General features: G+C 36.5%; 1 protein-coding gene across 1 annotated transcript; it reads right to left on the reverse strand.

Annotated features, from left to right (window-relative positions):
- Positions 1–11,402: 11,402 nt before the first annotated feature.
- Positions 11,403–26,032, reverse strand: LOC104613748 (cytochrome P450 27C1). The gene is made up of 8 exons (XM_010285344.1): positions 25,848–26,032; positions 24,519–24,718; positions 21,734–21,943; positions 19,825–19,988; positions 16,268–16,434; positions 15,402–15,480; positions 14,200–14,403; positions 11,403–11,519 (listed from the first exon to the last, which is right to left on the reverse strand). Exons 1-8 carry the CDS (start codon positions 25,955–25,957, stop codon positions 11,403–11,405), a joined length of 1,251 nt encoding a protein of 416 aa, XP_010283646.1. The 5' UTR covers positions 25,958–26,032.
- Between the last annotated feature and the right edge of the window lie 1,651 nt (positions 26,033–27,683).

Below are 27,683 nucleotides of genomic sequence, written 5' to 3' on the forward strand. Positions count from 1 at the left end.
TCTTTTTAAAAAAAAAAATAAAACAAAAAAATTTTATAGGCTCATGCTCATTATTCTGGAAGGGTAGAGAGTGTTCTTTGGACACAAGAAGTACAAGTTCCCCATTCTCTTGCAATCAGAGGCTCCTACCCATCCCATAGGAATGTCCAGCTGATCATGAAGAATATACTGAATCATTGCTCTCTCTGATGTCTGTTTCTCTTGGCTTCTTGATTACAAAAACACTAGCCACCAAAACCACCAATCTGAATCACATAAACCAACCCAGGAAAATACCTTCTAGCTGGCAATTCTTACCCATTTTTTATTTGCCATCCTCTTAAGAAATACTCCATTAAAACATTAAAGCATGACACAAAAAAATGATAAAATTCCTTGTTTCAGTCCTTCTTTACAAATCTCTGAAATATAAATAATGGATTCTCATCGTCCCCTAGTCCTGAGGCTAAATGTCACTCTTCCAGTCAAATCGTCCAACTTCCAAACTTGAGATGTCAAGTACATGTTGATAACCAATAAAGAACTGGAGTGTGCTTCCACTTGTTGGATTATCTTAAAGACATCTAAAAAATAATGAACTCTTTCTCCTAACTTTTTTCTAATGCTATGCAGTTGAACTACTAGTCATAAAAGCGAAGCAAATGGGCCTAGGAAAGATTGTCTGTACTGAGAGGTAGCCAATACAGTGAAAAAGCCTTAAGACCCCAACCTAGTCCATCACCTGGGAAACAAAAGATTGTTGCCCATCCACCATAAATTTTTCTGTAATTTAATCAATCTTAGTTTTACCTGAATTGAACAATTGATATTTCGTCACTTCTCGTGGCAGAAACTCGTTAACAGACTACTACTTTCTGTGCCAGTAGAATGAGTATAGTGTACTATCTGTAATTCTTTTCTAGCCAAATAATTACATAAGTTTCATTAACTTTCTCCTCCTCCCATAATATTAGCTGGTGAAATGCCAACATCAGGTGTAAAAATAATTATGAATGTACATAATACCAAGTTACACATCAGCATAATTGCAGTAATTACAAGTAATTACAAATACAATTACTACTCTTGCATTCCAATGTGGCCCAGTGTCATGACAGATTAAAACATTAATCTCTACTATACCTTCACCAATAACGCCTTACGAATGAAGGCATTCAGAAGACCCAGGATCAGAAGATGCAGAAAGTGGAATTCAACATACTGAAACAGTCACTGTGGGCCTAAAATCTATAGTCTTGTAAACATACAAACATTATAGACACTTGCTTTGGTGAGTAGCATGGCTGAATTTGATCTTTCCTGTATCAGCTTAATCTCACATAGCTGGAGAGTGGATAAAGGTAGCCATTCCCTACAGTCTTAGCTGGTGAGAAGGCAATTGATAAACTGCATCAGGATATGAATTAGAAAGTTGTATCAGCTGAGGTTAGTGTCTCAGAAACCTGCAACAGCTGGGATTTTTTGTAACCCCCTTTAAAATACAATGTAGGATAGAAGTGAGACAAATGGTTGCCCACACTTTCTGGCACCAATACCTATTTATATAACAAAACTAATCTGACTAGCAACTAGTAAATTATTATTTCTTGAATGAATTTGGTGCTCATATTCTGTGTGAAAAAAATTGCATGTTATTTTATACAACTTTATCTGAAAATAATTATTGTTTGATAGAGTTATGATTACACTGCATTTATTATCTATGAATTTGTGACAATAGCATAAAAGAAGCATCTATAAATGTGACAGTGAAATACTGATTGCCTTTTCAGTGCTATCTTAGATGAAGATTTTTAACCAAGCCCTTCCAGATATGTGTAACTAATTCCCCACATACCTTTTTGATTCTGTAATCATCTAGAGTTAATGCTTCCTTTTTCCATCTGGGATGAGAGTATCTCTGCAGTACTTGGGAATCTTCATGCGAATTCAATTGGTGACCCCTGTCTGCATAAAGGAGACAAAGACCTTCACAAGCTGAGCTACTGAGAGTAAAAGAGACTTGTCTAAATGTTTTTTAATCTTCTCTTTGTCTACACGTGCAATGATAAACCAAGGTAAGCACTAATTCAAACAGCTGATAACCAATTGCCAAAAGGAACCTATCTGCTAATGTAAACATGGCTGAAATCTTATGATATTACCTAAGAACTTATTTGAGGAAGGTTCTTGAGCATCCTTTCATATCAGCTTCCCTTAGACCCAGGTAAAGATTTATCTTCTATCATAAATTAGCATACTGTACATTATAGGAGTTTTACTTAATTGTACATCCTAGATTTTTCATGTTACAATTTCTTTCATCCTAAATAATCTGATTTTTTGTTTAAGGCTAGATTGCCATAATTGTAGATGTGTCAACATTGATGTATTATACATTTCTCCATCAATAGTTCCTTTAGCATGTTAGTCAGGTTCTCTGTCTACAGTTCTTTGACGTTTCCCATAAACATTTCAAAAAAATGGCCTTCATATGTTGGCATTCTTTCTAATTAAGAACATCAACATTTGCTATTGGGAAAGACATTACATGATGCTATTTTTCACACCACTTGTAACAGTTACTCGCCTCTGGTTTGTTTGCTGGTTTTTTTTTTTTTTTTTTTTTTTTTGATGTATGTCCTGTATGAAATAATTTCATATGGGCATTGCTTTACCTCATAATATTATTCCTTTTCCAGTTTGTGTCCCAGCATGTACTTTAAACTGTACAAATCTCCCATAAATGCTAACATTCAAACAAATTTCTTTGTTGCAGGTTACTTGCATTGTTTTGTATTTGTCAGAGCCCCCACAAATTTTCTGCAGTTCAGCTAACAAGTGGTAATCTGAATGCAAATCCTTATCTGCATTTTGCAGACAAAGAAATTCAATCTACATCAAATGTATCCCAAACAGTTACTATTGCTTACTGGTTTCTTGAAGTTGCCCGAGCAACTTGCTTTCTGAAAAAATAATGGTTAACCTGAGCAAAGTTGGGCAATTTCATAGCTTGTGTCCTGCATAGGGGAAAGCACACAACTTTCTGCCTTTAAGAAAAAAGTTTCATTCATACTTCCAAATTTTTCCATTTTTTCCTCTCAAAAATGTAGAACCAATGCAATCTGAACAATATGCTCACACCTTTCAGCTTCTGTTTTAGACAACAATTCTACATTTGACGGATTTGAAACAATAAAATGGTAAAAGCAGATCTTATCCTGAAACTTAACTCTGGCAAATATTTTCTTGCAGTTGTTTATCCCTTAGACAATTCCTTCCAAAATCCCTGACTCCAGCCTGCCTTTTATCTGAGTAAAGTGGGCTGCTTCAGTGAGTTTACACTTCAATGAGCACATTTACACATACAGGGCCTAAGAGTCCTTGTCAAACAAGTATAACAAAACTCCTCTATCTTTAAGAAGCCATAGTAAGTACATTCCTTTTAGCTTCCCCCCCGCCCCGATACATAATCTCAGACTTTTACTGAGGAATACTATAAAGGCAGCACCACCTAGTGGTACCAAAACCACCGTGTAGTATTCTCGGTGGTTTCTTTGAAGAAAATTACTTTGGAAGCCATAGGGGAAACTCTCAGATGAAATTATTTTTAAAATACCCGCATGACATCTACATGTTTTGTTTTAATTCAGCATGAACATGAATAAATAATATTTGCAAGCTCTGGGTATGCATTTACATTTTCTTTGAAAGGAAAAAAGGTATGTGAATGTGTATATTAATCACAGAGGATAAAATATTTTTATTTTCTTTGTGCATAGATATATACAAAAATTTTGTATATATAAAATATTATTTAATATTTTTAAATTTATCAGGTATTAAAATAGTTACTACTCACACCTTCCCATCTAACTTTATTATACTACTGCTGGTGTAAAATTTAGATTAAAACCTATGTATGTACAAGAAATATCCAGCAACTTTGGACCACCTCCCTAATATTCCCTAACACACATTCCAGTGAACCAGAGTTTTATCTTGCTTCAATACATACAGTCCGTGACACAGATGATCACCTTGCAAAAATCAGAAGGGTCCAACGTGTAACACCAGTTGGACTTGTCTTCCATAGTGATTATATTGGCATATGTATTTGCATCTGTCCTAAGTATCTGTACAGTGCTATGACTGTAACTTGGTAGCATTTTAAATCATCTTAGCATCTGCTTTTCACACAACCCTGTAAATCCTCTATGGACACTTCAGGAGGTGAAAAACCCTCCAATGCATCTGTCTCCATGGGAGCCTGCCAGTGCAAACTAACTGTCGTTCTGGAAAAATGAGAATTAATGATTTGTTATGTCCCTTCAGAGTCCTTCTCTCAGCACAGACAGGGGGGAGTTTGGCACTACCAAGGATGTAAATCTTTAAATCTTTAGTAATTACACAATAGTATTTTTTTTAAGTTCTGAACATGATGTGACAACATAATATAGGAAGGAAAAAGAAATCAATTATTAAAAACAGCAGCAGCCTTTTTTTTTTTTTTTAATATGGTACAAATAGCACAGACATGAGGTGCCTCATCCCATTTCTCCCATCCATTCTACATGCAGTCCACAGCTCACCTCTCCAGTTCCTTAACTTTGATCTAATGTACGCTTTCATAGATTATTTGGTATAGCCCCAAAGCCTCCACTGTGTTCTGTGTGGCTCTCCTACTCCCCTTCCCCAGTCCTGTGCATGACAGCGCAACTCTTCTGTTTCTAGCTCCAAACACACCCCCAGTGCCTACTTCTCTTATGTTCAAAGCTGCCAGGCATGCTGCTCTCCATCTTCACTGCCACATCAATGATGGGGTATTTAAGGACCTCATAAGTTTCATTCATCACTGGCATACAACTTTGCTGGACTTGTGACTACTTCATCATTGACCTCATAGATTCCTTCCATGCCTGCATACCTACAACAGAGTAAGAAAAAACAGAGGACAGACTGACTCAATAAGTGATTCTAGTTAATCACTTTATAGAATTATTTTCACCATGTTCCATCATTTCATGGTTGGTTAGGGATTTGTTTTTTGTCTTCACCATTTCTCACAGTAAATTTATTCTAAACTCTCATTTTCCTGATGGCTTGAAACTTTCTACACCAGTTTATTCGTTGCAAGATGGTGATACTTGTTTTGGGCAACCATTGCCCTTTACCTTACAGAGTTAAAACCTTAACTTGAAGGTATTTGAAGAGAACATTTATCTCCTCTCTCAATATTCACTTTTCTAAACTAAGTACGTGAATATTTTTGAGGATACATTTAGTCTCTTGCAGACATCCATGTTTCTGCTACTTGCTCTCTAATCCAACTGGAAGGAGCGTAACCAAGTCAGCACAGTTTTGGGTCCAAAGAAACAAGTTCTTCTATGCCTATGGTTACATAGATTCTAGATGTGCCAGGGCTTGCTCTGCAAGCTTGTGGTCTGCCTAAATGACAGGGAGGCAGAGCAAAAGGCATTGTAGTATAACCCTTTCTCCACTCACAGAAACTTCATTAACCGGATAATCTCAGTAGTCACCTTACTTCAAATCAAACTTCACCTTTCTTGAACCCACACTGTACACAGCCCTTAAGATGCAGTCTCACCTGTTTTTCCCCAATCTCTATCAGAGCTACTTAATCTCATACATTCTAGGCTGTATTTTCATTATTCCAACACACTTGCAATTTCTAGCCATCTGTGATTACCTGGGTCTTCCTCTACACATTTAATTTTCAACTGGTGAGCTCCTCAGATAAATTATTTTTATTCCTTACATACATGTCTTTTGCTATTAAATTCCATCTCTTCTCTATTACGTTCTGGGTTTTGGGTTTTTTATATTTTATGCCTTCTCTCTTTATATTATTAATATTCTTCTATATATTAAGCAATTATCATTAGTCAAAACATTATATTAGAGTCAGTCCTAGGGTATTTCTTGAGTAACTTTGCCAGTAACTTTCTCCAGAATGACAGTACTGTTAATACAATATTATTCCTCCTTCAGCCATATCATTACACACTTTAAATTCTTGTATGCATCTCCATCTTTTCTAGCTGAACTAGCAATTACCGATGTAGCACTGAATCTTCCAGTTCTATCCAACAAGTTAAAAACTAAAATGCTAAAGAAAAACACAATTATAAATAGCAATTAAAATGAGAACCAGGAATTGTAAATTCTGTATAAATATTTTATTATGTATTAAGACAACTTGCATGGATAGATGCTCTATTAAAATAAATCACAGGCTTTCTGTTTTCATGAAAGTTTCAAATACTTTAAAGAGCATTTTAGAATGTCTCTTCCCTCTTCTGCAGGGATGTATTACTTAGGGACTGATACCAAGAGGCAAATGTACTGCAACATAGCAATGGCTGGTGTTTCTAATGATGCTATGACAATGCAAAAGGAAGACACCATACAGAATCCAAATTGAATTCAAGGCTTGAGCTCTTTGGTCCCCAAGTCAACAAAAACAGGCAAAGTTATGGAGTCACTCAATCCGCAGACTTTTAAACATACCTTTGCAAAACATCTCCTTTGGGATGTCAGCTGGTTCTGGAAAATACAACTCTCTTCATTATATTTAAGATGAAGACAATTGCAAATAACAATGGGAAAGAAAAAAAAAGTGAGTAATGTGAAGCCCTGGAAAACAGCATCGTAAGGCAAGCTCATTCAAGGAAAAAACCCTCCACAGATTACCTTTTTTTCTTATAGTACATATATATGCTTAATACAGGATTAACACTTTAAAGTCATCACAGAAATATTTAATCTTCTCACAGATGAGATCAATTTTGTTTAGTGTTGTTTTATACAAGACCCATGCAGAGGAGATTTTTTTTTTCTTTTGTCAAGATCTCGAAAAAGCACTAAGAAAAGTAATCAAAATGCTACAACTATGTGACTGTAGTATAGTTAGCTGTGGGGAATGTCATGTACACCATTAAAACTATGGTGTACTATTTAATTTGTAACCTTTCTTTGACTTTTTATAGCTAGGTGAGCAAATAAAAATGTTATTTTAATGAGTTGCGCAACTGTTTTCTAACTCTGCATGTGTCTGAAAAGCTTACAAGTATCAGTAGGTAAACTACCTCACAAACAACAGTCAGAGCCTGACATGTAAACAGCTAACTATACATAATTACATAGCTAATTTCATATTAGGATATGCAGGTTTGAGTGTTGTTGAAAGTATAACATGGTCCCAAGGTATAAGGTTTCTTTCAAAAATGAGAACATAAGGTTAGTGCAGTGATATTAAAATTATCTAAAGACTAAAGTCTCATTCAAGAGAGACTTTTCTGTTAGTTGTCATAGGAAAAATAAAATAATAATCAAAAAACCCCTTCCACGTGTCCACTTTTGTATTAGACACTAGAGAGTAACAAAATCTCCAAATACTTCAGTAGTCAAATTTCCATCCTACAGAAGGCAACTGTGCACCTGCCTATGGGTTCCGCATGATACAATGGGAAGGTTCCAGTTCTTACTGTTGAAGAACTGTGAAGATAATTAATAGGAGTGTTTTAATTAAATGATCAAAATGTAACAATGTGCTGGAATTGTCTGGGATAGAGTTAATTTTCTTCAGTGTCTGGTATGGGGCTATGTTTTGAATTTGTGCTGGAAACATTGTTGATAACTCAGGGATGCTTTAGTTATTGCTGAGCAGTGCTTACACAGAGTCAAGGCCTTTTCTGCTTCTCACCCCACCCCACCAGCAAGGAGGCTGGGGATGCACAAGAAGGTGGGAGGGGACACAGCTGGGACAGCTGGCCCCAACTGACCAAAGGGATGTTCCATACCATATGACGTCATGCTCAGCATATAAAGCTGGGGGAAGAAGGAGGAAGTGGGTGATGTTCAGAGTGATGGCATTTGTCTTCTTAGGTAACTGTTAGGTGTGATGAAGTCCTGCTCCTTGGAAACAGCTAAAGATCTGCCTGCTGATGGGAAGTAGTGAATGAATTCCTTGTTTTGCTTCACTTGCATGAACAGCTTTTGCTTTACCTATTAAACTGTCTTTATCTCAACACTTGCGTTTTCTCACTTTTACTCTTCTCATTCTCTGCTCAATGCCACTGTGGGGAGACTGAGCGAGCGGCTGCGTGGTGCTTAGTTGCCAGCTGGGGTTAAACCATGACAGTCCTTTTTGGTGTCCAACATGGGGTTCAAAAGGTTCAAGATAATGACAGGTTTGTTTGGAATGTGCTAGATTGAATTTATAGCTGTTGTTGCTGTTTGGCTATTAATTGCCAGGCTCCTTTGCTTGCCATGGGGCTTGCTTGCCTTACTGTATATTAGTCTAGTGCTCCTTAGTGGCTGTTTTTTGTTTTTGCTGCTTGCTGTGCTGCTGTACTGCTTATCGTCGGACTCTGCTGTGCCTGGGAACATTTTGATAACAGCAATGGTGATGTGCCGGGACTGGCAGATGGCCAGGGCATTGCTGCTGTTTCTGTGCTGCTGCACTGGACAGCGTGGAACTCCACTATGAACTTGAGTCGAAGGGACTGTGACCTGTGGATGAGTTCACGTGGGAGTAGGACACCCCGAAGTGTCTGTGGCTGTGAAGGAGTCCACACCAGAGCAGGCACATCTTGAGGCATCTGTGGCTGTTGTTACGTCTGCCGCAGCAAGTATATGTCTGAAGGTATTGAGGCCCAAGGATAAGTCCATGCTGGAGAAGGTACACCTCAAAGCATCTGTGGCTGTGGATAAGTCCATACTGCAGCGGGTACACCTTGAAGCATCAGTGGCTGTGCACGAAGTCATGCTGGAGCACCTCAAAACATGTGGCCATGGATAAGCCCACAATAGAGCAGGTACACCGTTGGAGGGACTGCAGCCATGGGTAAGGCCATGCTGGAGCAAGTATATCTCTGAAGGCATTGTGGCCCATGGAGGAGGCCATGCCGGAACAGGTGCACCTCAAAGCAACTGTGGCTGTGGATAAGTCTATGCTGCAGCAGGTATACCCCTGGAGAGACTGTAGCTCATAGATAAGGCTCCACTGGGAGCAAGTACTCCCCTAAGGGACTGTAATCTGTGGATAAGTCCAAGCCAGAGCAGAGGCAAGGGGAGGAGTTCGTTGCAATGTTAAACCCAATGGTCTGGTCCAAAGGGACCAGGTGTGGAGATTGTAATGGAAATGCCCTTAAATTATCGTAACCTGGCATTTCAGCTGCATGTTATAGGAAGTACTATAGCAGGAACCCATTGCTGTTAGTCAGAACAGGGGCAAGCGGAGAAATTCATTGTTAAACCTTATAACCTGTCCCAAAGGGACCAGGGGTGGAGACAGTAATGGATATATCTTTAAATTGTTGTAGCCCATGATTTGAGTTGCATGTTACAGGAATTACTGTAGCAGGAACCACCTAAACCATTGGAGGACAAGTCTTACATGAAGCAGTGCCAGTGCAACAGTGACCCAACCTGAGCTGGCTTTGGTGCCCAGTAACTCCATGCAACACACCACCTCTCCTGTCCTGAGTGATCACCATAAGAAATGGAGCCCAAAGTCATGGACTAAATGAGTTCAATGGACATTTTATGGACATTTCTGGACAGTTTATGGACATTTTATGGACATTTTACAGGGGTGATCCATAGACTAAGGGAACAATATCTGTGTATCATATTGAAGGACGGGAAGGTTGGTGGTGGTTAATGATGTTGTAATGGATAGTGTGGGACCTGAGCATGACGTAAATGGTATGGGATAAGGGGGGGGGAATGGGCTGGTCCTGAGCATGACGTAAATGGTATGGAATAAGGGGTGGAGAATGTGCTGGTTTTGACAGGGATAGAGTTAATTTTCTTCACAGTAGCTGGTATGGGGCTATGTTTTGGATTTGTGCTGGAAACATTGTTGATAACTCAGGGATGTTTTGGTTATTGCTGAGCAGGGCTTACACACAGTCAAGGCCTTTTCTGCTTCTCACCCCACCCCACCAGCAAGGAGGCTGGGGATGCACAAGAAGGTGGGAGGGGACACAGCTGGGACAGCTGACCCCAGCTGACCAAAGGGATATCCCATACCATATGATGTCATGCTCAGCATATAAAGCTGGGGGAAGAAGAAGGAAGCGGGAGACATTCACAGTTAGGGCTTTTGTCTTCCCAAGGAACTGTTACGTGTGATGAAGCCCTGCTTTCCTGAAGATGGCTGAACACCTGCCTGCTGATGGGAAGTAGTGAATTAATTCCTTGTTTTGCTTTGCTTGTGTGCGTGGCTTTTGTTTTATTTATTAAACTGTCTTTATCTCAACCCATGAGTTTTTCTCACTTTTCCAATTCTCTCCCTCATCCTGCCATGGGGTGAGTGAGCAAGTGGCTGTGTGGTGCTTAGTTGCCAGCTGGGGTTAAACCACAACACCTTTCATGTGTCCACACTTTGTATTAGACACTAGAGAGAGTAACAAAATCTCCAAATACTTCAGTAGTCAAATTTCCATCCTACAGAAGGCAACTGTGCACCTGCCTATGGGTTCAGCATGATACAATGGGAAGGTTCCAGTTCTTACTGTTGAAGAACTGTGAAGACAGCTAATAGAGGTGTTTTAGTTAATGATAAAAATTTAACGACAACTTCATTTTTATTATTTACATTTGGTTTTGGTGTAATAGTAGCTAGAACAGTGAAAGTGGCTTGTGCTATTCCACTCAGCTTCTGCTTTGGTGATGAAGACAATGGCTACATTCATAACTGTACGATGTGACATTTAAATTTTTATTTTTAAGATTTTTAATTTTTTTTAATTAGAAACATTTTATGGGGATTATATTTGGATAAATTTTTAATTGTTCTCTATTTCAAGTCTAAACAAAATGACATAAATTGTATTTTTTTATCTTTACTTTTCATATTACTGTGTTAATTTTTTAATACAAGCAGAGTAGATGTTTTTATAGACGAGAAAAATTATCTCATAATTTCAACATTAGGTGGAAACTTTTAAAGAACACTGGGGGATAAGAAACAGAAAAGCACAAACTCATAAATTCAGCTAATTTTCACATATTATATAGTAATCATCTTGCTCTCAAATAGACTCACTGAGTAGTTACCTTTATGACAAACCAGTGTAACAAAACCACTGAATGATAACATGTCTGAACGTAATTTTGGTTTCTTTCAATGCATGTGTTATTACTAAAAATCCTTCCAGGCAAAAGGAGATTCCCAGTGCAAGAGGAATTTTTTCAGTATATATTTTCGTATGTGTAAATATCTATTATAGGAGAGGTAATTTCTTTTATGTACTGCTAGAACTAAGGCAGAACACAAAACTTGATCATTTTGCCAAATACCTACAAACCAGAGAACAAGCATGATTAAACATCCGTAAGATGCAAGTCTGTTCCCATGAAAATCTCACAAGTATTTCCAAAACATTTGAGTCTCACTTTCTGTCAGAAAATCTCACATTGATGGAGCTTCCAGGAGTCAAAAGTCCATGGGTTTTGGCATGAACTGGTTTGGTTTTGGGAGAAACTTTGATCTCAAAATTCTGAAGCAACTGTGAAGATAAACAGGACAAGTATTAGAAAAGCTGCAAAATTACAGATGAAGATTAGACTTTGGAAAAGAGAACATAACAGACCGTCACAAGCAAAATTTCTGTTACCAATTCTGTGGAGTTGAAGTGCTATGATTCCCACACAGGAAAGAAAAAATAGTTGTTACAGGGTAAAGATTATAGTTAAAAATCATTCTCCTATGCTTGAGGGAGGACTGAGCCAGTCCTTTCTGAAGAATTTCCATACAACTAGATTACACAATCTGAGCTATCAAAGAAACTAAAGTCTTTTTCAAACGCTGTGAGCTTCCTCTCTATGTGTTTTTGATTTCAATTCCTTTAATATAAATCAATACGTGCTAATCCAAAACAAAGTAATAAAACGGTCCCAGTCCTATCATACACATTTCTCTTCCTGGGCAGAAGGAAACAAACGAGAAAGCAACTGTCCAGTGCACCAAGTGAAACATCATAATTCAAGGAGCCAAGTATTAGAACCTCTTCTGAACAGAATCACTATAATTCAGTCACACAGGTTACCTATACATTAAACCTCTATTTCCATACACTTAATGAAACTGAGAGAATCAGTTGTAAACATAAATCACAGAAATCATGGGCTAAACCAAACTTCAAGAGATTTATCTCACCCATTTTGAAGCTGAACATAGAATACCTCAGCTGTCCTTAAACTTTCAAAAAGGAAATACCACAACATCCTCAACTTTTCCTACTACTAAATCTCAAACACTTTTTCCTATAAACTAAGCAATCTTCTCTCATCCTTCTCCCAGTAAGCATATACATAACCACCTTTTCAGTGTTCAATGTTTGATCAAATTTTCATCTCATTCTTCTCTCTTTCAAACCTCTCATTCTTGACCTCTCATTCTATCTTCCAAACTTCCTCCAATTTGACTATATTGTCCTTAAAATGCAGCGCACAAGTTTGGTTGCATAACAGTGTTTAGCTGAGGATTTCCCAGTGTTTGGTAAGACTGAGTAATTTAGCTCCTCTTTCTGACATACAATATGCTTGTTAATACACCCAAGAATTACACTGCCTTGTAAAACTTAGCATCATTATTATTGTTGACCGATTTTTTACTACATCCCTCCAGTTTGTTTCTACAGTACTAATTACCCAGCCAGTTGATCAGTAATTTGTATTTATGCATTTGATTTCTTCTCAGGAGCAGTAATTTGCAACTGGCCTTAGTGAACAATTTTGTTGATTCTGGAGCAGTTCTCCATTTTTTTGTAATTCTATACTGACATCCTCTGATTTTAACTTAATTCATGTCAGCTTGATATCCTATGCAAACTCTAAAAGTATTCTCTAATCCATCATTTACACTGTTAATGAAAATACCAAGCTAAATCAAATGCAGGACAGACTCTTAAAGAATTTTAATTAAATGTTTTCCGAGTTCAACAGCAAATATTTCACAGCTACTGCTTCCAGCTATTTCTTTTTTCAAACCAGTTGTGCATTTTATAGGTACTTCATCTGGAACACAGTTTATTAATTTAATTGTAGGAACAATGTATAGGACATGTAAAAATACTTCCTGAAGTCAGAATACATGGTTTATTTTATATCCACCACACTGGGTAAGTGATCAAGTCAAAGAAAGAAATCGGACTGATCTGACACAATTCCTTATTGATCAGCTCCATGCTTCATGTGTTTCTATTTTTAAATCACTTAAATATCATCTTGATGCTTGTAAATAGGTTGTGTGACATTTCATTGTAATTTCTTTCCAGAAAACAAAAGCAGGCTCTCTATTACTTCCTTGATCCTCCTTTTCAAAATGATGCAAGCATGTTTGTTTCATCCACTCTCCTGAGAGTTATCTCACTCTGAGTTCCAAAAGACAGATGCTAATTGTTCAGAGATTGCTCTAGGAGTTTACCTAAGGAAATTGTAAGGCAAATTCAATCAAGCGTCGCTTTGAATACATATAATGCACCTAAATATTTTTATAGTTAAGTAACTATGAATAGTTTCCAAATCTTCGAGTTTTTTGATTGCACAATCTGATCTCAGTATTTGAGCTAACGTGTGTCTTGTAAATGACAAAAAATGCAGCAGCTGTTGGGAAAGCTTTCTTTAGGATATGAAGCAATGGAAAACAATATATATCAATGTGCTAACTACTTACATAACTGTAAATTATTTATATCTAAAATTAAAATAAAGTTAGAAGAAATAACAAGAAGGCACAGAAAACCACAGAACACAGAAAAATTCTATTTGTCATAACACTTTGTCAGTACAAGGATATGAAAACTATTTTACATCTTTAAGTACTGAATTCTTGGTAACTAAAGTACTGAAACTGAGCAGGTAGCCATTCTAATATACATTAAGAAAGACTTCCAATTTGCTTACAAAAACTGTCTGTACTAAATCCATATATTTCTTTAACAATCTTACCTTTAGCTTTACCTCATTTTTACTATAAAACTTTTTTCTTCTGCAATGTAGTTTAACTAGGATGCTACATTTCAAGCATGATTATTTTCAATTTTTTAAGCCTTTGCAGGATGAATATGCTAGACATCACTCCAAAACAAAGTTTTTGAGGATTGTAAGATATCCAGAAATGGTATATATAGAAAAGAATCACACCAATACATTTTTATTCTTGTAATGCTTTCACATAGTTCTAACCTGAATCAGTGCAAGATGAATTTCCAGCTCTGCAATTCTTTTTCCTATACAACTGCGAATGCCATAACCAAAGGGGATGGAACCAAAATTGTCTACTCTGTCCAAATTATCTTTCCTCAGCCAGCGCTCAGGTTGGAACTCATTTGCCATTGAGAAATTTTCTTCGCTGTATGAAGTAGTATAATGACAGAGTGCCAGCTGCGTCTGAGGAAATAAATCATGTTTAGATTTAGCTAACTCAAATACAAATAACAGAATAATAAAGTATTTGTAATGACTGTAATTTCTGCAATATGGTGTAATAATAAAAATTAAGCATCTTTGAGTAATTCTAGAAGAAAAAAGGATACCTTGAAAATCAGATCCCTTTCTCAGCTGGTCAAATGAAATAATCTTCAAATTGTTTTAACTGTTGCTGGATGTATTAGACAAGATGCAGTGGGGAAGGACATGGGAACAAAAGTCATAAGTATTGGGAGTTGTCTCAAAAAGATAGTATGAAAGAAAGGGAGAAAGAGATACAAGACAATGGAAAAGGAAAAAACGGAGGATGGGAAGGAAAAAACCCCACAATACCTCAGGAAAAAAAACAGCAATAAATTGATATCATTATGTTTCCAAATATTTGGGGGGGGAGTGGGATAAGTGTGGAATAATATTTAAATAAGTATATTACGAATTAAGAATCCTGACTGTTTTAAAGCTACATTGCTCTAACACATAAGCAGTGTTATTTAAAATAGAGCCATACAGTTCTACCATGATCTCTGTGTAATCTTTGAATAGTATAAAGGAAAGATTCAAAATTTAAAAAGGAAATTAGACTCTTTCTACAAAGGGAATTAACAGGCAAAGAATCAGAAAACTTCAAGAATAATGAAATTCATGTTTTTTTAATCAAATTGTAAGATTGCACAGAGATGTTATTAATAGACTCCACTCTCAAGAATATTAAGAACAAGTCACAATGGTAAATTCGATTAGTGGGTGAGGACGCAAATCTAAAAAAAACAACAGCAACAAGTCAATTCTAAAATCTGGTTTTGTCATTTAAATGGGCATTATTGAAACACTTTCCTCTTAATGCTCTGGTTTGGTGAAACCTCTTTAAATCAATGCAGTGCATATATATTGCAACAGATCACGTTTTATACACAAAAAATTAAACTGTGCTCTCTGCAGAGGAATGCAATAGAACCTACCCCTTTAGGTATCAGGTACCCTCCAAGGATCAAGTCTTTTTGGGTTACTCTTCCATTTCCTGGCAATACTGGATATAACCTAGAGACAAATATTTATGAGAAGTTCAACAGTAATAACTAATACAATTTAAAAAGTTTAGATTCCAATTTGCATTCACAAATATGCAATATGCATTCACAGCAAAAATTTTTTTAGAAGTACAGAACAATTTGGAGATTCACAGACTTTAAATCACCTGTGAGAATATGATTAATACCTGAGACAAGTTATTAGTCACTAGTAACTGGAGGTTGAGCTATTTGGTCTATATATTTATTTGCTTTACGCATGTACAAACATGCAATTGACTGGTCAAGCTGGAGATGTTTTAGCACAACTGGGAGCTGAAAAAGCCTTGTTGACGCCTTCTCTAAAATCCTCTTACTCACCTCACAATGAACGTTTGGTATAAGCATATAAAAAAAACGTCACATGCCTTCAATTCAGGTCAAGAAGCTTAAAATTATTCTAGTGGCACTGCAAAGTACCAGTGTGGGGGAGGAGGTTGTTACAGTCCATCATACAGGTTAATACTTAAAAGGGAAAAATGAAGCTTTCAATTACCTACCTTAACAGACATGTCCTACATAAGTGATACTACTTCTACCACACTTAAAAACATTAAATGTTATATAATCTATCATATTTCATTGCTTAGGCATCCTTGAACACAATATAGCTACAATAAATAAAAACAGAAGCAGCAAATAGCAGTCAGTAACAACAACTAAATACAAATGCTAGCATGGATTCAAAATCCACTCAAAATCCAAAACGACACAGAATTAGATTTTTTAATTAATGATTGCAGTTATCTGCTACTTACCTCAAGGTTTCTTTCAGCACAGCTCTAATCAAAGGCAATTTCGGGACATCATCAGCAACAGGAACTTGGTCTTTCCCCAGCTTACTGACTATTTCCTCATAAACACGTTGCTGAACATCAGGGTGCTTTGCCAGCAAGTATGTTGCCCAGGACAAAGTAAAAGAAGTCTAAGGAAGAAAACACAGACATCATCATCAAGTCCAACAAGATTAGATTAAACAATAATTCCAAGCCAAGAAAACCAATCAGTTTTCAACTCTGTGTTTTATACGTTTAAAGTTATAAAACAGACTGGCAATGATTCACATCTGGACTCAATGTGATGCTGTCAGATTCCACCATCCCCTCCTCCATCCCTTTTCCAACTAAAAATCCCCCACATATCAAAACAAACCATGCTGATATTTTCCAAGTGAAATATAAAAAGCAACAGAAAAACCAAATGCAAACAAAACTACATAAACAATACTGAAACATAAACACTCTAAACAGCAATGGATTAAGTTAACTGTTAGTTTTCAATATTTGTTTAACTCTTCTTCCCAGCAAAAACATTTTACAGGAAACAAGATGAAAGAATACAACTCAGAACATTACCAATCCCTTTTAAGAATATGGTGGTCTCCTCATAGCATCCACACAATACAATTGATATTATCACTACTAAGATTATACTTTATCCTTTGGTAAGCAATGCTACACCACAACTGGCATTTTCTACGTCTTGAAAATTCCCACTTGACTGAAATTCAGCATCCTGTTGAAAGCTTGCTTAAGGAAGCATGAAGAGGAGCTTCTATATTTAAAGTGGTCCCAAAATGTTAAAATATACATGCACCCCCCGCCCCATTAATGATTCTAATAATCAGCAAGGCTCCAGAAAAGAGGTACTGTGTGAAAACTCATTTAAAAATATTTTGTACAAAGAAAGAAACAGAACACAAGGCAGGAGGCAGTTCAACTTTGAGCACAAGATGATTTAAAGGAAGCCATTATCTAATCCTCTTTCACCTTCAGCTGGAAAAACTGCACTTCAACATTTGTGGTTTAGGACACGCTCTGAGAGCATGAACACACTCCATCTGTACTAACATAAAATTAAGTAGAGTATTTCAACTCTTTTGCAATCTATTCATTTAACCATGTACCTGTGTTTAAGATACCTGGATTTCAGGTTCTATCCCATTCAAATGCTAGACAGACAGAGGACATTTTTCTTCTACTTGTCAGCTGCAGCCAAGACATTAAGGTCAAGCAAATGGCCTTACCTGAGCCCATTTCCCTCCCTCCCATCATTGAAGACAGAAAGTTTACCATGAAAAATGTATTTTCAGTGTTCCTGAGTAAGTATGGGAGAGAAAGTAACAATGCAATCATTCTGCTCCTTACCTGTGTTGTTGTCAGTATTGTACAGCGTTTAAGAGAGAAAAATTGTAACTTCTCTCCTAATTTTCCTGAATTATTTTAAAATGTTTTTTTTTTCAACTTGTATCACAAAGATAGACAACCAGTTTCGCTTTCTGTGCAGGAAACCGTTTTATTTTCGGCTTCTCACTCATTAGCACAACAAAGCTTAAGGTTATAAACAATGTATGGATAAAAACTCCAACTTCTGGAAATGTCTTATTTTGGGCTTACATTTAAGGTCAATTTAGAAAGAATGCAAGTTCATCATGACAGTGACCTTTTATGTCTTGTCTTCAACTGGGGTATAATGTTAGACATATCATTCTCAGAACTTTTCGTTTTTTCTTTATGTAATATTGAGTGGCTGTCCCGTGCTAAAATGCAACCCTGTTCTATTCCTCTCAGAGCTCAGAAGAGCTGGCAATTCTGACAGCTGTACACAGAACTCTGACACAAACACTGTTTCTTCCTAGGTTCCCAGCTCTTTCATAACCTCTTAAAAATTAGCACTGTTCCAGGGACAGCCAAAAACTGCCTTACAGTTTTGTTGAAAGCTTTTATAATCCTCCAAACCTCTTTCAGTTTCTATGATGAAATGAGATCTGAAGTGACAGTAGTAGGAGAAAAAAGATTCCCTCAGTTTCTGTCTTGTACTTGGAAATGAGGAAATCAGACGTACCATCCTCTCACAAAAAGATTGTTGCCAGCTGAGAAAGCTGAATCAAATGGAAAGAGAAAATCTTATTGGCATGAACTTGAACATTGTCCTTTTAGTTTAATGAAAACTCTGTCACATGCTAAAAATGGAAAATTAATGGTCTGAAAGATTAGAAAATGAATGGGATGAATAACTGTGCTTTACTTAAGAACCAAACATCGCTAAGTGCTCCGAACTCATAAGCCCTTGGGATATTTAACCAATGAAATAATCTTCAGCACATGAATAAGCTTTACCTATGCTCCTTATTCTGGAATTCAAAAGTATTACTGCTGGGGGTGTGTATTTTCTTTAGAAACCTTACAAACTTTCTTAAATCAAAAAAATCTGAATTCAATTTTCCAGAGAGGTTTTTTTTACTTTAAGGCTACTTTACTTTTTTACTTATTTTAAGTAAAAATTAAGTAAAAATTAAATTAAAATAAAAACTTTGAAAAACTTTATTTTAAACTTTTCTACTGTAAGACTATTAAAGACAGTCCTACATAGCACTTTATCGAATTCAAATATTTCTTTTTAAAAAATTGTTCAGTTACAATCATTTACCGTAAGTGTTCACTGACATTCTAAATAACTCCATATATATTGTATATACAATAAAACCCCTCATTTTTATCTTTTCTTATTCTTCTGATTGTCATGCTGCAGTCAATACTAAGCTACACTGATTTCATATCATAGGAATGAGCGGAGGGGAAGATATATACATGACCTTAATATTTCTTCAAATGCTCTAGATGACAAATCAGCAGAATAAGGAAAGATGGCCACTTAAAACGCTTCACTAGGCGTTAACATATTGTATACACTAGCTTCATTAATACTAAGCCCATTACCACAGCTCTTTTCCTCAGACTGGCTGTATGTTGCCAGCACAAGCATGGATAGAGTGAACTTATGCCTTACCCACATTAGTGCTGGCCTATCACCCCCTCCTAATGGACTTGAGCAGAAACCAGGCATCTGATCCATAATAAGTGTCCCAGTTGATTTAATTAGCCAGACGTGAAAATTCTTTACCAAGTTCTACATATAAGTCTCTGATGAATTTTTTTCACACTAACTTTCATCAATCTTTTCTATTGTGGTCTATCTAAAGAAGCACAAATACCAACCTGATACTCAAACTAGTAAAAGAAAATGTATGACATTCAAGCTGAATGTAAAGACAATTGCTATCTTATCTGTTTAATGAGCTGTGGAACTGACTCCCAAATGATGGGTTCCTGTAAACCACAGCTAGAACAGAACACTGACTTCATTCCAGTAGAGAGATTACACAGTCCTGTAAGTATTTCTATCACTTTAAAGATGTCATGATTTAAATGTGTCAGAAATTATGTCCTTATAAACATAACCTCCCTGAAGATAGCTACAAATGGTACTGGTTTACAAAAAGAACTGTGCACAAGAAAAATTACAAAAAACTTACTGTGTCCACTCCTGCCAGAAGCATTTCAGTCATATTGGCATAGATCTCTTCCAAAGTAAATTCCTTACTCACTAGGAGGTATGTAAGTAGCCCACCATTCACTTCTTTTCCTTGGTCCAGCTGAGACTGAATAGCCTTCAATTTGTTGTTAACATGGATTTGACCTTTGGGATTAAAAAAAATTATTATTTTTACTTTTATCTTTCTGCTGGTTCCATTCAGTAATGACATTTCTCCCTTATGCTACAGTACCTAGCCAAAAAAAAAAAAAATTAAATATTTGAATCTATTTTCTCAGGTAATAGATAGTAGAGTGGTGGTGGAGGTCCTTGGATACTCATGGTAAGGAAAGGCTGAGTTGACAGGAACCCTGGTAGCTCACAGCATGAGAATGCTGAGCACAAAGAAAGGACACAAGAGACCATGGTTTCTGACAAGGGAGCAAAGGAAGCTCAAGGTCAAGTTTTTACACTTATGTGGCTTGTTTTCTCATGACTCTGCAGGAAACAGTGGACTCTGCAGAGCATGCTGCAACTTGGCGCACAGAGGCTGCTACAAGATGTTAGCAGCAACCAGAAGGTCAAAGCCACAGAACTGAGTTACACTGAAGACAAAGATGAGGAGCATTAAGTAACAACAAAAATTGAAAAACTTCAGTGAATGACATTTTAGGCAGTTTCACTCATGGTCCCATTTATACTTCAGTGACTACAAATAGCATCTTCAGTGAAGCAAGGGTTTTAAAAAGAGAAAAACTCAGAAAGTTAATGCCATGCAGAATGAGCTTACAAAAAATGAACTAGAATCAACATGTTCCTTTATGAAACCTACACAAATACACACATCACATACAGTGATTTTCACCACTTAATTCCTTTTTCACAAAGGGATTAAACGAGGAAACAGCATGACAACAAGTTTCAAACGGAACAAAGTCCTCAAGGACAGTTTTTCAGCTGCTGTTAGGATAAAACTGAAGTCTGATGTTGTTTTTAACCCACAAAAAGGAACAACAGTACCTTATCGTAGGAAATAATTTAAAAGTGGCAGAGTAAAAAGTATGTGTTTCACAGAAAACACACACACCTGTATCAGCATTAAATGGATTCTCTAATGCCTACTATAGGTACAGAACAATACATATTAAAAATTAAGCATATTAGACATATTAAAAGTTAAGAAACTAAAGAATCTACCCTCAAGAATATGTACAGAGACCTACCTAGACAAGTAGTGCCAATAAAATAAATTTTAAAATGCGTGCAGCTTTCTGACATTAGAGAAGGAAAGAGGGTTCAGGTTTTTATAACACTCCAAAATATTTAAAAATACATATATATTGCAAAGAAAATTCCTTCTTCTTTCTTACATGAAAGCTGATTCATAAAGTAGTCTGGACTACTTTAATTACAAAAAAACGTGTTGTAGTACAGCAGTGTACTTCTATGTCAACTTACATGCTTGTATGTGTATATATAATCTTCACAAAGAGTTTAATTGCTAGAGTCAAAATTTTTAACTTTCTAGCCAGTTTTACTGGTGATTATTTGTCAGCCTCACTGAAAACTTGCTGAAGTCAGCAAAACTACCCTCATTAAAATTTGAGTGGCTTAAGATAAAGCCTTGGCAGAGAATTCGGACCTGGCGTGAGGACTGGGTGCGGAAACTGTTGAAGACAAATAAAGAAACAGCAGTATAGAACAGGGGAATATTTAAAGTGTACTGGTAAAATTCTTTTTCAAGAGAGTATTTTTTAAAACAGTTCCGTTGGCCAGCCTGCATTTAATATGAAACTTACTTCTGCCACAATGTCTTCTTGTAATTTTAGAAGAGAAATGCAGCAAGTCCTGTTCAAACAGACACAGAACCTGCAGAAATACAGCTAAATTTTTCTACTACTAAATCTTACTAAATTTGAAGAGTCCATCCCAGGATCTGCAGAACTCTCTCCAGGGTTTTGGAATAAGCGGACGAAGCCATTTGGGAATGGCACCTGCATACATAGTGGTCTTAAACATACTAAACATCAATTCCAGAGCCTCAATATATTCAACAGTCTGCTGTGGGATGTTGTTTTCCAAGCAGCCCAACCGGCATTCATACAGAATAGTTGCCACACCTGCACATAGGAAATAAAAGAATTTGCTATACACATGCATATACACGTATTAATAATATAAGGAATTAAAATACTAACATTATGGAACTACCTTCCAAAGATGTTTAGTTATTATTACTGCAGTTGGGAGCAGATAAAATATAAACTTAAAACACAGTAAAAAATCCCAGCTAAACATTGTAGCAAGACAGTGGTTGCTATGTCACTAAGGCTCAGCATGAGAAGACAGCCAGGAATTCCACCACAAGTAGAGCAGCCCTCCAGCATGTTTGCTGTGTTTTGCATTGCACCACAAATCCTGGGCCTGCCATGCTGGCCTCTGAACACACAGGGATGCAGAAGTCCAAAGACATTTCTGATAACTGGCGATAACTCAGGAGTTTCTAGCAGTGCCTACACCTTTCTTCGTCATAACCTGGTAGTAAATGAATAATGAGCCTGCATAAATGGATAAAGAGCTTGCACTCTAGACAGTGATCTTACTGCACACAATATATTCCACGTGGCCCTGAAAAACAGCAAGTGTGTGACACTGCTGCAAGTGGCAATATTGACTCATCTCTCGTTCCTGACTTGCTATCATTTCCTCAGATGTTTCTTCTGCAATATTGCAGTGACCCCTACCAGAAATACCCCCCCCCGAACAGTACTTTATATTTTTTTTCATTAAATAATTCTTCTCAACTCTGGGTCATTCCTTCCATTTATCAAGTTAATTCTCACTCATCCGTTAGCCCCTGCAATTTCTCAGCTCAGTTTTTATAAACATACCCCAATTATTTAATACTAGACAGAACTCAGCCAGAAGCTGCCCCCCTGGAGTTAGCCAAATGTTCTCTCAGTTTGACAGCAAATCATTTTTTAATTACATCCTGAACACAGGTTTCTAGCAATTTTTCCTCCCAACTTTCAAAATCTAGATCATATTACCCAGTTGATTTATGAAAATGTCATACGGTACTGTATAAAAAGCATTCTTACTATCTAAATATTCTTATTTAATGATTTTTCTAAAATCCAGTGGGGCAATTAGGTAATTTTAAAACACATTTAGATAATTTCGCAAAGCCATTTGCATCAATTCAAAAATTTTTAAATAATTTTTGTGCTTTAAAATTCATTAGTTAATAGTTTGTCCACATTTTTCCATGAAATATTAGATTAACTGTTAACTAGATAATTAGAGCAACTGGTCTATTAACACTCCAGTCTCTTTTTTCTCTGTTTTTCCTATTAAAAACAGGTACACTAGATAATGATGTTTAACCTTAATCTTGCCCTCCATCAAACTCTCCATAAATTGTCGTGTGTGTGTATATATATGGATAGATATTTTAAGAAACTTTTATTTTTCCCTGTTCTTTGTTTTGTATTTCTTCTTTATTGACAAAAATAATTTTAACATCTGGCTATTTCCAACTCACTCTTCTTTCCGTGATTTTCCTCCCTATGAACATATTTTTCCGTGCCTTTTATTTCTCTTGTGCCTCTTTCAGCAACTGCTAGTTCTTAGGCATTCTTTTGCTCTTTACATGGTCCTTTCAAAAAAAATCTAGCACATTGGTTACCTGAACAATTGACAGTGTAAGTTAATTAAAACTGCAATTCATATAGGAAATAAGTGCATGCCAGGCACAAGTTATAAATGAAAAGCTAAAAGAACATAAAGGATTTAAACTAACCCATCAGTTAAAGAGAATCTGTAAACTCAGAGTTTAAAATTTCATAAAATTTGTAACTCTTAGTTTAATGCCATTTTTAGACACTATTAATGTAGAACAGACTCAGGTTAGTCTACCAAACAGGCAGCCAGCCATTTGGTACAGCATCTTTATAGGAGAGCAATTTGGAAGTACTTGCAAATCTCAAATTGTTCAGCTGCCTCCCAGCAAAGAGTGACAATGTTTTTAAAAAGCACTACATATATAACAAGATCAGGTTGTATATGCAATCAGTTAAAGGAATGTATGAAATATGAATCACCATTAGATTTCTGTAAGAACACAGGAAATGCCATACTGTTGCAGGCTGGAGTTCCATTTTGCATTCCCTCATTAACGGTAGCCAGTGGCAGATGATTTTCAGGCAAGCGTAACTGTCACACACTTGGCATGTGCAGGCAGGGGAAAGCAGTATCTTTTCTCACATTAAGCTATGAACAGAATTTAGATACATCACACAGTGACTCCCCACACCAAATTTGGCCACTATATTGTTAAATTAATGTCTTAGAAGTCACAGTGTTAGAAGGTCAACACCCTTACTCTTGAGAAATTAATACAGAAATATGGAGTACTGAAACTCCTCAGGGCCTTGATTGTACGTTTTACCTATATACCAGCACTTCCGCAGGAATTGTCCCTTAATACAAGGTATCATGTCTTTGCACTCTACATGTAGAGGAATTCTACTGATACCTACTGCACTAAGCAGGAAGACACCTGAATGCAGAATATCAAGCTTCACTTTTCAGATTAATCACAATGGGGCACTAGTCATTTGACAAAAATGCCTAACCATAACCACACTGCTTTACATCCATTTTCTTTACAGGTGTTGTACAGTCTGGGCTTACCTTCCATTGAATACTTGAAGAAAAGGTTGTTAACATTGGTCACTGTTTCCCCATCGTCCTCTTGACTTCTGAGGGTGTAGATTCTTTTAATTAAGTCTGCGATAACTTCATTGACTCCTTCAGAGTAAACAGCCACATCTTTGGGTTTCAGAATTTTTTGCCTCAGTACACTTCTCATTTTTAGCCATTGTTCCCCCTCCCTAGAAGAGATTATTAATAATGTCTATCCACAATTTTCCTTAATAGTCATCAGCTGGGTAAGAGCTCCACAACTGTTTATGACTTTTCATGTCAAATGAAAGCAAGTGGTGAAATGAAAATGATGATAATGTGTATTTGGTATTATGCTCCTACATTTTTATTCTGTATTTATTGCATGTACTCATTAAATTTCAGTGTTGCAACATGTATGTACATGTGTAAGTCAGTCTCTGGTTTGAGTGACAACACTTGTCCACTCAGTGTTCTGAATTTGACAAGTGTCTCTGTATTAGTATTTTAGTTGTAGCTAACACAAGGAATTAGCAAAATTTTCTTATTAAAATTACTGTAAATAAATATGTGAATGCATAGTCTGAAAAATTGTTTTTACCTAGAATTGGTGCTTAATTACCAAAGAAAGGTATCTCATTCAGATCTGACAAATCAATGATTTAAGCTAGTACCATAAATTCCATCACTGATACATCACTTTCAGTTACCCTATTTCTAAACCTACAAAGTAATCGGAGAGCAGACCTAGCTATAGAGAAACAATTTACAGCTAGATTCTCCTTTAGCTGAGCTATGCATTGAAATCTTTGTGTTCAAGACTAAAAATCTGAACTGTAGCATCTGCATGCTTCATGAGCGGAGTATTTGGGAACAGTGGTTCCACAGACATCTTTCAATTCCTTATGAAGACAGGCAATTGTCTTGTATGCATTTATTTTAAACTGCTATGTATTTCCCATTGAATTTTTCACCTGGAGCAATGCTGCTGCAAGGTACAGAAACTTATTGGCCAGCAAAAGAATTTAATCTCTTTAACAGACATTTTCTGACTACCTCTTGATTTAAGATCTCATTTCACAAAATATCAGGGAACTGTTACTTTGACTCTGAAATGCAGCTTAAGATTTAATAATGTTTATATGCAAGGTAGCTTACTCCACATTCAAACTACACATCATTACCATGCCTTTGAAAATTTACAGCAGAACAGACAATTCACCATAAATTCCTACCCTCTTCCCGCCCCTAGACACACAAACTTTCCCACACAGTCCTTCTGAAAATCACTAAACTTTTACAAGGAAACAAAGAAAATGAAGGAGTAACAACACTTACGCAGAAATAAGTCCCACGGCTCTCCCTCGTAAGTCTCTGTATTCCTGCCAGGATTCCATGTTAGCTCTTTGTGGTGCTCTACCTTCTGCTCGGAGGACTTGAGCAACCATATCTCGATCTGCAATGGATACAACGAACTGGGGACCAAAGTGAGACTTGAAGATCTTTCCATATTCCTGAGTGTGTTTTTGCTACAGTATCACCAACAAAGAGAAACAGAAGTAAAGTATTACTAAGGAAAAATATCACAAAAGTAAACTGACAATTTGTTATACAGTGAATCAATCTATCACATCTAGAACTTGATCCCCAGCCTTCCAGCCAAGGAATGGTTTGATATGTCAGGAGAAAGCATCTAAGCATTACTGTGAAATATTCACAAGGGAAACAGAGAGGTCACACCATGACCGTTCAAGACCTCTGACTGAAAAGATCCAAAGCTCTAAGGCACAAAGCAGGAGTGAAACCAAATACTGAGAAGATGATAGGGCTTGAGGCACTTAAAAATACATCCCTTCAGATCAAAAAGGTTAGAAAGAATGTTTGAAAAAATTATAAACATGGAGGTAAATATGGTGAAATTAACAGTATAATACAAAGGTATAGTAATTTATTTTTAATGTCTTTTGTAAATAAAGACTTACTCTACCACTTTATTCTTTACAAAAAACTACTTAGAAGTTTCTCACACCTAACCAAGGACAATGATAGCACAGCAGCCTAGTAAAAAACTGCATTTTGGGACAGCTTCATCAGCAGTGAACTTTAGAAAAACATGTTATTTCTGCAAAAGGAAGGGAAAGCTGAGGTCTTATTCCTGGAGTGAGGTTTATTTAGTGGCTGATCCACAAGTTGTTTAATACAATCTGGAGGCAAGCAACAGGGAATTAAGAAAGAGGATTGGAAAACAATAAATTATGTATAAAAAAACCCTGGAAGTTTTCCAGTAAGATTACACTATCACTGTCCCATGAAATCTTACTGATTATTTCAGTCAAATTTCATTCTGACATGCTCATGAAATGAAACACCCAACTCCGACAAATTCATTTGGAGTAGAGGTACCTCATCATTTTAGGGGGGAAAAAAGCCCGAACAACTGCAAAGCAGTTGTTAAAGAGACATTATTAGGACTTTAGATTTAAGAGCACTTTAAATTTTAAAGCCTTTATTTCAGGTTAAAGTAGCAAGACAAGTTAAACTGACCAAAGTTTAACTTTGATAAGTTACCTGCATCTAATCCAAAGACATCTGCTTGCAGAGTTAGTTTGATTATAAATCAAAGATCTTTGATATAACTACACTAGTGAAAGTCTAGTATTGACCTAAGATTAACTTAGGAGAAATATTTATCAATCTTGGTTACAGAGATAAATTGTTTAATTGGCAACAATAAGTCTAAGACACATGAATCACTCTACAGCATATGATACCAAGTGCTAATAAAAATGTAACTCTTTTTGCCTGGCTTCCAAATAAAACAAGCGTTGTGCAATTGTGATCTCTGCCAGTCTTCTCTTAACTACTTTTTGAACACCATGGCCAATTTCCGTCAAGTTTAACAGAGAGTTAAAGGTCTCCTACAACTATATTCTTACCATTTTCAAAAATCAGCATCTGGATTCAAAGGAGACACACGTATTAGTCACCCTGATGAGAGAAGGGCTACAGTAGGAGCTCAACTGTTATCATTTCTGCTTGGTCTGCTGTTAACCAAACACCACATGCAGACCAAGGTATGAACAAGCACTCCCAAAACCCAAAGTACCTCTTGCCTTGGAGATATTTTAGGGATATTGAAATTGAACTTGGAGAGAATTGAGAGCATGAGTCTTT

This window comes from Phaethon lepturus, unplaced genomic scaffold (genome assembly GCF_000687285.1).
Source record: "Phaethon lepturus isolate BGI_N335 unplaced genomic scaffold, ASM68728v1 scaffold6294, whole genome shotgun sequence".
Taxonomy (NCBI): domain Eukaryota; kingdom Metazoa; phylum Chordata; class Aves; order Phaethontiformes; family Phaethontidae; genus Phaethon; species Phaethon lepturus.

What these genes read in the sequence shown, in the direction of transcription:
- LOC104613748 (XM_010285344.1), bottom strand. Translation starts at nt 25,957, where the DNA reads ATGGTTGCTCAAGTCCTCCGAGCAGAAGGTAGAGCACCACAAAGAGCT. An exon ending in GCCGTGGGACTTATTTCTGC is followed by an intron (nt 24,719 to 25,847) that starts GTAAGTGTTGTT and finishes AATCTCTTCTAG; the next exon opens with GGAGGGGGAACAATGGCTAA. An exon ending in GTGCTGAAAGAAACCTTGAG is followed by an intron (nt 15,481 to 16,267) that starts GTAAGTAGCAGA and finishes ATTTGTCTCTAG; the next exon opens with GTTATATCCAGTATTGCCAG.